Source organism: Pseudorca crassidens, chromosome 5 (genome assembly GCF_039906515.1).
Source record: "Pseudorca crassidens isolate mPseCra1 chromosome 5, mPseCra1.hap1, whole genome shotgun sequence".
NCBI classification, from domain to species: domain Eukaryota; kingdom Metazoa; phylum Chordata; class Mammalia; order Artiodactyla; family Delphinidae; genus Pseudorca; species Pseudorca crassidens.
The window spans coordinates 16,672,163-16,685,840 of record NC_090300.1 but is presented as its reverse complement, the minus strand read 5'-3'; the positions used below and the strand labels follow the sequence as shown (position 1 = coordinate 16,685,840).

The window sequence follows — 13,678 nt, the reverse complement described above, 5'->3', positions numbered from 1 at the left end:
CCAAGAGCCCAAGACACAGTAGCAATACCTTTTATGATTCACCCCTGGAAGTCACACATCATCAACTTGGCCATATTCTACTAGTACATTCCAACACTGTTTCAGTGCTGACTCTGCCCATCTGCTGGATGTGCTATTTTGGACCAGCACCAAAACTCTAAGTCTGTGTGCCTCCCTTCGGGGCTGTTTTGAACGTAAGCCAATGTAAGATTATCAAGCGCTGCTTAGTACAATGAGCTGCCCCACAACAGACATTACTTAGAAGTGATTTCGTTTCCTTAGGAAGCCTGTCCCTAGTTCGCCTCATTCTCCTAAAGTTTAAACTCCGAGCATCCTTTTTTTTCCACCCCTGGAGAGCCGAGTCAGTTAGACCCCACCCTCCCCAGCCGACTCGATCCCGACGTGGCACTATTCAGGAGGCGGAACTCAAGTTCCCGGGGCTCACCTCGGCCCCGGCGCGCTTTGCGAACGGACCGGAAGTGGCTCCTCCAGCTCTTCGTCCGAAAGGGCAGTGGGGGAGCGGCCGCTTGGACGTTTCGGGAGGGCTCTGCGGACTGGGTCGCCGGCGCTGGGACGCCCTGAAAGCGGAGCGGCGGGGCGCCCGGAGGTGAAGGGGTTGCGCCCTTCCGGCCTAGTCATGCCCGGTTGGAGGCTGCTGGCTCAGACCGGCGCCCGGGTGCTGGACCGCGGCGCGGGCGGCCTGGGCGCTGCCCGGGGCTCGGAGAACAGGTAGATGCGGAGGACAGACGAGGGTGCGGCGTGGTGCCTGCACCTGTGGCCTCGGGCTGTGGCCTGGCCCGGCGTGGGGTAGGAGGGGGTTCCGTCCAGGCCTGGAGAGTAAGAATCATTGCTCTAAGGACGTGCCCTTTGAAGGATTGGAGGTGTGGGGTTTTTTGCTTTTTAATGCTGATGAGCATTAAAACAAGCATTACCAACAGCAATAATATTATCTGCCAATTAGTGAGCGTTTACTGTGTAATAAATGTTCTTTTAGGAACATTAGGCTCCTTACGTCATGTAGCCTCACCTTAGAGCTGCTATCGTCCGTTTTACAGATACCATCATTTTCCTGTCCTATCATTATTCCGCTTTGCACGTAAAAAGGAAGCTTAGAGAAAAGTGATTTGCCCAAGGTCACTTAACTAATAAGTGAAAAATTGGGACTCTAGCCTGGATGTATCTACATGCCTACAAAAGAGATAGATCGCAGGAAGATTTACTTCTTTTCCGACCCTCCTGGCAAGAATTACACATCTCTTTCCTGACCTCCGTCCCATAAGGTCTCTCTTGGTGTGTTCAGCTAGTCACAGGTCATGTCTTTTATGGATTTTAGAATTTGCACACCCAATTTCTTCACCACTCTGATCCAAGGCCATGTCATTACAAGGGTTTATCAGAGAAGGATCAGTAACCCCACATTTTGTCACCTCTACTGGATGTAAACTGTTAACGTACATGTTCTAGTGGACCTGTGGCTTCTCTTGTCTACATAGGACTACTCTGTTAGAAATCTGTTTATCCCAGAGGAGAAGAGGAAGAACTTTTCCTCCAGGGTAACTATTAACAGTTGAAATATGAGCCCCATTATTATCATGAGGAATGTCAGGGAAAAAACTAGAACAGAATCCAAACCCTTTCCAAAGGCCCTGACTACACTTTCCAACTCATGTGACCTCCCTTCTGTACATTAAGTGGGGAACCTTTTGAATTGTGCTCTGTTTTCTAATTTTTATTTTTACAGAACAGACATCTGGCTTTTGGTTAGAAGTCTCCATGGCAAGAGTGGTACTTGGTGGGATGAGCATCTTTCTGAAGAAAATATTCCCTTTGTTAAGCAGTTGGTCTCTGATGAAAATAAAGCCCAATTAGCAAGTAAACTCTGTCCTCTGAAAGATGAGCCGTGGCCTATACATCCTTGGGAACCAGGTGGTTATTTTGTATATGTTGTGTTCTCATCGCCTAATTACTGTCTGACTGGCACGTTTAAAATCGTAGTGACTTCTGAATCAATTTATCATCTCTTTAATTTATTTTTCATGTCTTAAGTGTGTCTATTTCATTATGGTTTGCTTTGCAAGTATATTTCCAGCATCCTAGTCTACTGTTAGTGACTGTCTGTTGATCATCAAGACTTCCTCAAGAAACTGCTTTGTAGGTGAAAAGAGAATTGTTCTGCAAACGTTTTCTTGTTTTCTTCAGATGAAAAATAATATAAAATCAGGGAAGAAAAGCTGGAAGAGTGTGATCTAAACTGTAAGGTATCACACAGACGTTTGTAGCTGGGGTATTCTGCCACTCCACGCCTGCCAAGCATAACCCCAGAATCAGCTCTGTGTGCCTGGTAGAGTGCTAAATCCATGTGTGGCCAGACCAAAAAGCATAAGGCCTTTCCTGTTCATGGAGTTGTCGTTGGTTGGGGGTTATTGTGGCTGTTGAATTGTTTAATGGCTAGAATTCTTAGTGGAGCAACTTTATCAATTTATGCAACAAATCTAAGTGTCATGGTGGATGCTGACATATTTTAGCAACATGACCACTTGTGTCATCTCAGTAACTCCAGCTAACTTCTTAGAATTTGAGAAGTAGATGTTCCCTAATTAATGAGGTTGGATATGAATTGATATTAGGAAAGCAAAGCATAATGATGGATTTATCATGCCCTCTATTAATACCACTGTTTTAAATACCAGAATATATCAGTTTAACTATTTTCTTTATTTTGTACGGTTTTCTTATATTTTTTATTTTACAGAGATTTATTGAGTACCAGTATATTATGTCAGGTATGGCTGAAGGCATTTATATCTGTAAGGAACAGTTGTATTTTACTGTATGAATATATCAGCATGTTTCTTATCTGCTTGCTCCTTATATGAAAGCAAAATTTAGGAAATACCATTGTATCGTGTTGACAAATGTTGAAAAGTCTGTGTGAGTATTGATTTGTTTTTAATTGCCAGGTTCCTCTAGAGTAGGCCTTATTGCAATGAAGTTAGGCATGATGCCCTTGTGGACCAAAGATGGTCAGAAGCATGTGGTCACATTACTTCAGGTAAGAAACAGAAGATGTAACAAATCTATGTGTGTGCTGAGATCTATTTGTGCAAACCTAAATGGCCAATATTTGTATCCTGAAACATTTGACTGTGTGGTGAAGAAGAGGTAAAGTCGGGCATAGATACTGTAAAAGAGCTTTACTTCTGATGGTGTCAGTGAATGTTCTCACTCATGCCTGAGTGGTGGCTTTCTTTATACTGGCATTGGGATAACTGGGGCAATTAATTAAAAAAAAATTGTAACCTAGCTTCTTACAGATCTACTAGTTTAATTCATAATCAGAAAAAATCTCAGTCCCATCTTATTTTCATTTATGGAGTTCTTTCAATTCAAAATTGTAATTTTGATCTCTTTACTAACTCAGAATGTAACGCTTTTGTCTGGGGAAGTAACATTTTGTTCTCTGAGATAAGGTTAAGCTCTAATGCTTAAGAATATAGGCCCTGGAACCAGAATACCTCAGATGTTGGTTCTGCCATTTTCTAGCTGTGTTCCTTGGAGCATTGTGTCTTATCTGTAAAAGAATAATTTTATTCTGTAGAAGAAATCACTATGATCTCCCTCAAAGGGTTATTGTGAGGCTTGCACAAGATTCTAAATGTCAGGCACTTAAAATTTAAAACAATATTAAATGTCCAATAAATGTTAGCTGTTATTGTCTTTATCATTATTATAAAAAGATCACTGATAAAGTTGAGACCTTCATTGCCCAGATCACTTTGAACAGCTCAGTTCATATTGGAGTCAGGCCTTAGACAAGCGTTTAGGGAGGAGATGGGGAGTAAAATGAGACCTCATGCATGTAAGTGCTTCCAGTGCTGACAGACACAGGTGGCCTGTAAGCCCTTAGTAAGTTTTTACTGACTCTGAATGATCAAGGAAAGGATTATAGTTTCTGGAACTCTACAGAACTTTGGGAGCTTTTAGGGATGATGGGTGGGATTGTAAATTGGTACAGCTGCTTCAGGAAATAGTTTAGCATTATGGAAAAGTTGAGGTACGTGAACTAGTGGTCTCCCAGTTCCACTCCTGAGTGTTACTAGAAAATGTGAACAGATGATTTATAGCAGCATTACTCTTAATACTCCAAAAGTAGAAATAACTCCCATGTCCATCATGGTAGAATGGGTAAATAAATCATGGTGTATTTACATGATGGAGTGCTGGGTGACAGTGAAAATGGACAGAACAGAGCCGCACACAACAGTATGGGAGAACCTTACCTATAGAATCTTGAGTGAAAGCAGGAAAATATGGAGGAGTATTTGTGGTCTGACTCCATTTACATAAAGGTTCAACAGGCAGCACTGAACTATAGGATTAAACAATACTTTCAAAGGTAGTAATTATAATGAAAAGTTAAATGATTACCATAAATGTCAAGAGAGGTGGTTATTTCTAGGACAGCTCTTCTCAGACTTTACCTCAGAATCACCTGGAGGGCTTATAAAACACAGGTTCTGATTTAGTAGGTCTTGGCTGAGGCCTGAGAACCTGCATTTTCACAGAGTTCCCAGGTGACTGATGCTGCTTGCCTGGGGACCACACTTCGAGAGCCACTGCTCTAGGGGTAAAAAGGGTAGGGAGGAGGAATGGGTATGAGGGGGGAATTGGGAAGAGACACAGAGGTTTGGGGGATTTTTGACATGCGTAGTGGTTACATGCATATTTTCTTTATAAATACTCATTTTGTTGTATATTTATGTTTTATGCACTTTTCTGTTTGCCTTATATTCAGTATTTGACAGTGTTTTTTTAAGAGTGTGGTTGGTATGGTGAGATAAGATGGATTGGATGGGCCTCAGTGTGGCTGGTATGTAATGTTAGCATGTGTCCTGGCACATACTTAGTTTTTTTATGTTTGTTTTTTTAGGTGCGAGACTGTCACGTCCTAAAATATACTCCAAAGGAAAATCATAATGGAAAAATGGCAGCCCTGACTGTAGGAGGAAAAACTGTATCACGTTTCCATGTAAGGATGCACTTTCATTCCTAGAATAGTGCCTTTCATTAGTTTTAGACCTGAATTCTTTGAGATTCTGAATTCTTTTAAGTTTTGAGGATATCCCATAGCCACAGACTTGTCCAGGAGGTGAACTGTGGATTTGGGGGGAGGCAGTCTGATAGAGCTACTGACCCCAGGAGTCTGGGAGACTTTGCGTTTGCTCCAGTACCTCCCTTCACTGTCTGGAACAAGTAACTTCACCTTCTAAGCTTCAGTATTTGCCCAGATGTAAAATGTGGATAAAAATACTACTTACCTAATAAGAGGTTTGGTACCAGGATTACGTGAGAGTTTTCACATGTGCCTGGCATGTAACAGACACTCAAAAGATGGTAGCTATTTGATTATTTTGTGGTTGTTTTATGTTTATTTTCATTTTTTTTCTAAATTGTCTCAACTCTTGACTCCAACAGCATGTGAGGATTAATTTTTCATATATTAGAAGTTTTCAGTATTGGGAAGAAAGCTGTGTATGAAGTCACATCAGATTTTTCTGAATAAAGTGTATTTCCCAAGTAGAATACTAATAGAATGCTGAGTTTGTAGTTTAAATGTGAAAAAAATCTGCACAATTAGTATTTTGGGGGGTTTGGGGATGACTAAAAGCAGAGAATGCCTTTCTAGAAATGGTGATGGTTTTCACTAATGGCTGCTAAAACATCTTTAGGTTTACTAAAATGTTGCTTGTCTCTAGATTAACATTTTTCCATTATAAATTATTTATGAAATGAATATGAATGAAAGTTAGGAGACAACTTGTTCTGTGCAGCTGTCAAAACTAACAAGTGTTTATCGATTGCCTCCTATTCCTTGTCATAGTTAACTTTTGAGCACTTATTACATGCTGGGTATGTAGGCATTAAGTCTTTTACGCTTATTAACTTACTTTTTCAGACTCTAAAGATAACGAAGTTAAGTAACTCCCTCAGGGACACCCACCAATAAGAGGTAGAGTGACAGTTAGACTCTGAAAGCCTTACTTTGTTAATTGTGTCTTGACATGCACCCTTTGGGAATACATAGGGAAGGTGGACTAATAAATTGACTATCTCAACACAGTACTATAAATGCAACAAGCACATTAGCGAATTCTGCTTGTGGGAATTCTAGGAGGTTTCACAGGGAGAAGACCAGAAAGGAGGGTGGGTGCTAAAGGCATGCCAGGCAGAGTGGGCTCTGCAGAAGCAGATGCATGGAAGAGCATTGGTGCTTGGTAAGAGAAGGGCCATATGTCTGGATCTTAGCGTGCAGTCGGGGAGAATGTGATAAAGGTGTGACAGGCGGGGTTGTCAGGATGGAGGGCTAACAAGTTTAGACCTCATCTTGTAAACTTTGAGGAACTTTCTGAATTCTTTAACCAGGGCAGTGGTCAAATTGTTATCATGGTTAACTAAATTAGAAGATGCCAGGTGCAGGGAGGACATTTAGGAGGTTGTTTTAAGCCCTCAGGGAGAGTTGATAAAAGTCTTTTGCCCCAGAGCAGTTGCATTGGGCTTGGAAGAGGCAGGGATTATAAAAGACCAGGTGAGTGTGGGCGTGTGGGAAGAGAACCCAGCAGGTCAGTGCTCATGCCATGACTTGGGACAGGGACAAGGAAAGGGTTGCTTTGGAGGAAAGACGTGTTTAAAGTGTTTTAGAAAATCCAGGTGGAATTGTCCTATAAGTATATACTGATCAGCAAATTGGCGCTGATTGGAGTCCTATGGTTTAATAGGCCTATCTCGTAAGTATTAGAGGACTTAGCTATTTTTGCATATTATGGTAGTATAGTTAGTTTATTTTTCATTAAGCCTTCATAGTAATATCTGCTATTCCTGACAGATTATTGCCTACAGGGTTCAGATAATACTACAGTAATTAAAAGCACAATGTGATATTTTGGGAAACATTTTTTAAAAATGCCAAATGTTTAAATTTTTAAGTGTGTAAATATCTGCCCAACTTCCTGTGAATCATGTGAACAGTTCTTCAGTTTGATAGACACCTCTGTTTTCTTTTTTTTTTTTTTTTTTTTTTTTTTTTGTTTCCTAAATTTTATTTAAGAATTCATACAAAATACTCCAGATAACTGAGTTTCAATCCTCATCTTCCTCCTCTTCTTCATCTTGTTAATCTGGAAGTAACGTAATTCGTAACTTTCTTTGCTGTTGGCAACTACGCGTAACCAATCACGGAGATGATTCTTCTTCAAATATTTTTTGGTGAGGTATTTCAAATACCTTTTGGAAAAAGGCACCTCGGAAGTTACAGTGATCTTGCTTTTGCTTCTTTCGATTGTTACAACACCTCCTCCGAGATTCCCAGCTTTTCCATTCACTTTGATTCTTTCCTGAAGAAATTGCTCAAAATTGGCCGCATCCATGATTCCATCTTCTACAGGATGGGTACAGTCAAGAGTAAACTTCAGGACCTGCTTTTTTTTTTGCCCCCCTTCACCACAAGCTTTTTCACTGGCGCCATCGCCGCAGCGGAGGCAGAAAAGCTCTACTATTCTTTTGTTCTTTTAGTCATTTGCCAGGGGTCGAAAAGATGAGATTGAAATAAAATGCTTTTATTCCACTGATTTTTAACAGAAAATTTGCATTCTCTACTTCCAGCCTGTCTGAAACCAGTTTCTAATTGTCTCTCAGGAGAAACAATACTGTTCTTTCACCCAGTACTTTTTTTTTTTTTTTTTTTAAACATCTTTATTGGAGCATAATTGCTTTACAATGGTATGTTAGTTTCAGCTTCACAACAAAATGAATCAGTTATATATATACATATGTTCCGATATCTCTTCCCGCTTGCGTCACCCTCCCTCCCACCCTCCCTATCCCACCCCTCCAGGCGGTCACAAAGCACCGAGCTGATCTCCCTGTGCTATGCGGCTGCTTCCCACTAGCTATCTACCTTACGTTTGGTAGTGTATACATGTCCATGCCTCTTTATTGCTTTGTCACCGTTTACCCTTCCCCCTCCCCATAGCCTCAAGTCCATTCTCTAGTAAGTCTGTGTCTTTATTCCTGTTTCACCCCTAGGTTTTTCATGACATTTTTTTTTTTCTTAAATTCCATATATATGTGTTAGCATACGGGTCTCTTGTAGACAGCAAATATATGGGTCTTGTTTTTGTATCCATTCAGCCAATCTGTGTCTTTTGGTGGGAGCATTTAGTCCATTTACATTTAAGGTAATTATCGATATGTGTGTTCCCATTCCCATTTTCTTAATTGTTTTGGGTTTGTTATTGTAGGTCTTTTCCTTCTTTTGTGTTTCTTGCCTAGAGAAGTTCCTTTAGCAGTTGTTGTAGAGCTGGTTTGGTGGTGCTGAACTCTCTCAGCTTTTGCTTGTCTCTAAAGGTTTTAATTTCTCCATCAAATCTGAATGAGATCCTTGCTGGGTAGAGTAATCTTGGTTGCAGGTTTTTCTCCTTCAACACTTTCAATATGTCCTGCCACTCCCTTCTGGCTTGCAGAGTTTCTGCTGAAAGATCAGCTGTTAACCTTATGGGGATTCCCTTGTGTGTTATTTGTTGTTTTTCCCTTGCTGCTTTTAATATGTTTTCTTTGTATTTAATTTTTGACAGTTTGATTAATATGTGTCTTGGCGTATTTCTCCTTGGATTTATCCTGTATGGGACTCTCTGTGCTTCCTGGACTTGATTAACTATTTCCTTTCCCATATTAGGGAAGTTTTCAACTATAATCTCTTCAAATATTTTCTCAGTCCCTTTCTTTTTCTCTTCTTCTTCTGGAACCCCTATAATTCGAATGTTGGTACGTTTAATGTTGTCCCAGAGGTCTCTGAGACTGTCCTCAGTTCTTTTCATTCTTTTTTCTTTATTCTGCTCTGCAGTAGTTATTTCCACTATTTTATCTTCCAGGTCACTTATCCGTTCTTCTGCCTCAGTTATTCTGCTATTGATCCCATCTAGAGTACTTTTAATTTCATTTATTGTGTTGTTCATCGTTGCTTGTTTCATCTTTAGTTCTTCTAGGTCCTTGTTAACTGATTCTTGCATTTTGTCCATTCTATTGTCCATTCTATCTCCAAGATTTCGGATCAACCTTACTATCATTATTTTGAATTCTTTTTCAGGTAGACTGCCTATTTCCTCTTCATTTGTTAGGTCTGATGGGTTTTTATCTTGCTCCTTCATCTGCGGTGTGTTTTTCTGTCTTTTCATTTTGCTTATCTTACTGTGTTTGGGGTCTCCTTTTTTGCAGGCTGAAGGTTCGTAGTTCCTGTTGTTTTTTGTGTCTGTCCCCAGTGGCTAAGGTTGGTTCAGTGGGTTGTGTAGGCTTCCTGGTGGAGGGTACTAGTGCCTGTGTTCTGGTGGATGAGGCTAGATCTTGTCTTTCTGGTGGGCAGGTCCACGTCTGGTGGTGTGTTTTGGGGTGTCTGTAGACTTATTATGATTTTGGGCAGCCTCTCTGCTAATGGGTGGGGTTGTGTTCCTGTCTTGCTAGTTGTTTGGCATAGGATGTCCAGCACTGTAGCTTGCTGGTCGTTGAGTGAAGCTGGGTGCTGGCGTTGAGATGGAGATCTCTCGGAAATTTTTGCTGTTTGATATTATGTGCAGCTGGGAGGTCTCTTGTGGATCAGTGTCCTGAAGTTGGCTCTCCCACCTCAGAGGCACAGCACTGACTCCTGGCTGCAGCACCAAGAGCCTTTCATCCACACGGCTCCTTAATTTGGGATGATTGGTTGTCTATTCAGGTATTCCACAGATGCAGGGTATATCAAGTTGATTGTGGAGCTTTAATCCGCTGCTTCTGATGCTGCTGGGAGAGATTTCCCTTTCTCTTCTTTGTTCTCACAGCTCCCAGGGGCTCAGCTTTGGATTTAGCCCCGCCTGTGCGTGTAGGTCGCCGGAGGGCGTCTGTTCTTTGCTCAGACAGGACGGGGTTAAAGGAGCCACTGATTCGGAGGCTCTGGCTCACTCAGGCCCGGGGGTAGGGAGGGGCACGGAGTGTGGGGCGGGTCTGCGGCGGCAGAGGCCGGCGAGACGTTGCAGCCTGAGGCGCGCCTGTGCGTTCTCCCGGGGGAGTTGTCCCTGGATCCCGGGACCCTGGCAGTGGCGGGCTGCACAGGCTCCCCGGAAGGGCGTGTGGCTAGTGACCTGTGTTCGCACACAGGCCTCCCGGTGGCGGCAGCAGCGGCCCTAGCGTCTCATGTCTGTCTCTGGGCTCCGCACTTTTAGCCGCGGCTCGCGCCCGTCCCTGGAGCTCTCTCAAGCAGCGTTCTTAATCCCCTCTCCTCGTGCACCAGGAAACAAAGAGGGACGTAAAAGTCTCTTGCCTCTTCGGCAGTTCCAGACTTCTCCCCGGACTCTCTCCCGGCCAGCCGTGGTGCACTAACGCCCTGCAGGCTGTGTTCACGCCGCCAACCTCAGTCCTCTCCCGGCGCTCCGACAAAAGCCGGAGCCTCAGCTCCCAGTCCCGCCCGCCCCGGCGGGTGAGCAGACAAGCCTCTCGGCTGGCGAGTTCCGGTCGGCCCGATCCTCTGCGCTGGAATCTGTCCGCTTTGTCCTCCGCACCCCTGCTGCTGCGCTCTCCTCCGCGGCTCCCAAGCTCCCCCACTCCGCCTCCCGAAGCCTCCACCCGCGAAGGGGCTTCCTAGTGTGTGGACACTTTTCCTCCTTCACAGCTCTCTCCCGCTGGTGCAGGACCCGTCCCTATCCTTTTGTCTCTGTTTAGTTTTTTCTTTTGTCCTACCCAGGTACGTGGGGGGTTTCTTGCCTCTTGGGAGGTCCGAGGTCTTCTGCCAGCGTTCAGTAGATGCTCTGTAGGAGTTGTTCCATGCGTAGATGTATTTCTGGTGTATCTGTCACCTCTGTTTTCTAATTGATTGTATTTCTGTGTTTTGTTAGGACTGTCATCTTTATTTCATTACCAATTTTGTAAATTTATGACTCTACAGCCTTGGTATTTGTAAGTCAGGTGTCCTGTTGGGATAATCCATTCTGCTCCAGCGGATTTGTGAACATTACTTCCTTGGGACTGTGCGATAGTGGGAAATGAGTGGACCTGGGGTCAAAAGAGCTGAGTTCTTCCATGGCTGCCAGTAGCTCCTTCACTCCACCTTTTTGAACAGCCATTTTCTTACCCATGAAGACAAGGAATTGGACTTGATGGTCTGTGAATTCTCTCCCAGTTCTAAGTCTCACATTGGTTCTCAAATATTTTAGTTTTTAAGAAAAAACAAAAGTTCCCCTCCAAAAATGAACTTGTCAGCTCAATTTATTCTATTTTACTTAGTGATAAAGATAATCTTATTGATGAAGTCTTATTAACATAATAACTAGGGCTTCCCTTGCGGCGCAGTGGTTGAGAGTCCACCTGCCGATGCAGGGGATACGGGTTCGTGCCCCGGTCCGGGAAGATCCCACATGCCGCCGAGTGGCTGGGCCCGTGACCCATGGCCGCTGAGCCTGCACGTCTGGAGCCTGTGTTCCGCAATGGGAGAGGCCACAACAATGAGAGGCCCACGTACCGCAAAAAAATAAATAAATAACAATAACTAAACTATTACAGAAACGATAGTACTTTTATTTCTACTTTGATATTTGAGACTCTGGTTTTCATACCTTAAGCTTTATCTCACCAATGAATAAATAGCACAGCAGGGTGATTTGGATGCTGTATTCTTATACTGTGGTGAATTTTAACCACTTATCTGACATAAACTTTTAAGACTGTTCACTACTCTGGTATAGAAGTGCTACAGAGGCCCTTTTATTCTTCAAGATACTATTTTTCTAGGACCAGAGGTCATGTATTATAATATTAAGAAAAAAGTTTTGTCTTTGAATGACTTTTCATCAGAATAGGATGTGAAAATGAAGTTCTAGAATTCTTTAAAAGTAAAGCATTTTGGTTCAGAAAGGAAAAAGATTTTTGAAATTAAAAGTATACAAACTTTCTCTTGCACATTGTAACCCTCAGGGAAACTGCAGGTAGATTGATTATAGAGGGTTTGAGAGAGAGAAGAGACACCTATGAATAGGTAATATTAAATAGTTAAGCATTCTAAAATGAGTTGATTGAATCAGTTTTATTTTTAATAGGGCTAGAAAGTTATTTTTTTTAATCTGTAAAGAATTTATGCCTCCAAGAAACTAGACTGCTTTGCTTTTGCTATTTGTGTACCTTATAATAAATAAAAACTGATGTGGTACATAGTGTTTTTGAATAAGGAAGCTAAGTGGCCTTAAAGTTGGTTAAATCAATTCATCTTAGGAGCAGAGAAGCATTTTGATTGTGAGGAGGATAATTGCAGAGAACTCTGAAAAGGGAGGAAAAAAATGCAACCTCATAGATAGGATTATCCAAGTGTGACTCTGCTGTCAGTCTTTTAAATTGCCTTTTGAAATCATTTATTTGGAAGTTAGAGGAAAAAAAGCCCTTTGTTACACTGCTGTTGACTCAACTCATCTTGAACATCTGGTTTTTCTCAGGGCAGATACCCAATTAGTTTTATGATATTTTGATTTTAAAAGAAAAAAATTATTCACTTTTAGTGAAATTGGAAGATAATCAGGAAGTATGTATTACCTTTGTCCTTTTTATGTCTCAGTCTATAGTTACTTAGTCAAGATGTTTATCTTGTCCATTTTGTATTACTAAAAAAAGTACAGGATTTTTCTCATAAGCCTCCTGGAATACTTAAAAACCAATATTAATAAAATAATGTTTTTAAGTTACCAGGTGGAATATGTGAAGGTCAAAAATAAAATTGAAGTCTGTTCTAAAATTTAATAAATCTGAATCCAGTACATCAGGAAAATAATTTTAAGGATCCACATTTTTAAAATTTTTATTGAAGTTTAATTGACCTAAAACACTGTTAGTTCCAGATACACAACATAGTGATTCAGTATTTCTGTACGTTACAAAATGATCCTCACAGTTACCTTCTGTCACCATACAAAGTTATTACAATATTATTGACTATATTCCCCATGCTGTACATTTCATCCTCCTGACTCATTTATTTTGTAACTGGAAGTTTACCTCTTACCCTCCCTCACTTATTTCACTCATCCCGTCCACCCCATCCTCCTCTGACAACCACCTGTTTGTTCGCTGTATCTATGAGTCTGTTTCTGTTTTGTTACCTTTGTTCATTTGTTTTTTAGATTCCACATATAAGTGAAATCACATGGTGTTTGTCTTTCTCCATCTGACTTATTTCACTTTGCATAATATCCTCTAGACCCATCCATGTTGTTGCAGGCAAGATTTCTATTTTTCATGGCTGAGTAATATTCCATTGTGTGTGTGTGTGTGTGTGTGTGTGTGTGTGTGTGTGTGTGTGTGTGTACACGTATATACACATCTTTATCCATTCATCTAGCATTGGATACTTAGGTCACTTTCATGTCTTAGCTATTGTAAATAACACTGTGATGAACATAGATGTGCATATATGTTTTCGTATTAGTGTTTTTGTTTTCTTTGGAAGAATACCCAGAAATAGAGTAACTAAATTATATGGTATTTCTATTTTTAATTTTTGAGCAACCTCCATACTGTTTTCCGTAGTGGCTGCACCAATTTACATATCTAACAACCGTGTGCAAGGGTTCCCTTTTCTCCGCATCCTCTCCAAAACTTGTTGTTTCTTGTCTTT

General features: G+C 41.5%; 1 protein-coding gene and 1 pseudogene across 2 annotated transcripts in view; one reads left to right on the top strand and one right to left on the bottom strand.

Moving 5' to 3' along the window:
* The first annotated feature begins 487 nt into the window (after positions 1-487).
* Positions 488-13,678, top strand: part of MRPL3 (mitochondrial ribosomal protein L3) — a 48,378-nt gene continuing 35,187 nt past the window's right edge. For both annotated transcript variants that reach the window (XR_010943423.1, XM_067737445.1), the window contains exons 1-4: positions 488-729; positions 1,742-1,926; positions 2,961-3,052; positions 4,931-5,029. Coding sequence is in view for 1 of the 2 variants with exons in the window: in XM_067737445.1 (XP_067593546.1) it covers positions 638-729; positions 1,742-1,926; positions 2,961-3,052; positions 4,931-5,029 (468 nt within the window). In the remaining variant the exon portion in view is untranslated. The remainder of the gene's footprint in view (positions 730-1,741; positions 1,927-2,960; positions 3,053-4,930; positions 5,030-13,678) is intronic.
* LOC137224666 (large ribosomal subunit protein eL22 pseudogene) lies at positions 7,052-7,522 on the bottom strand (annotated as a pseudogene).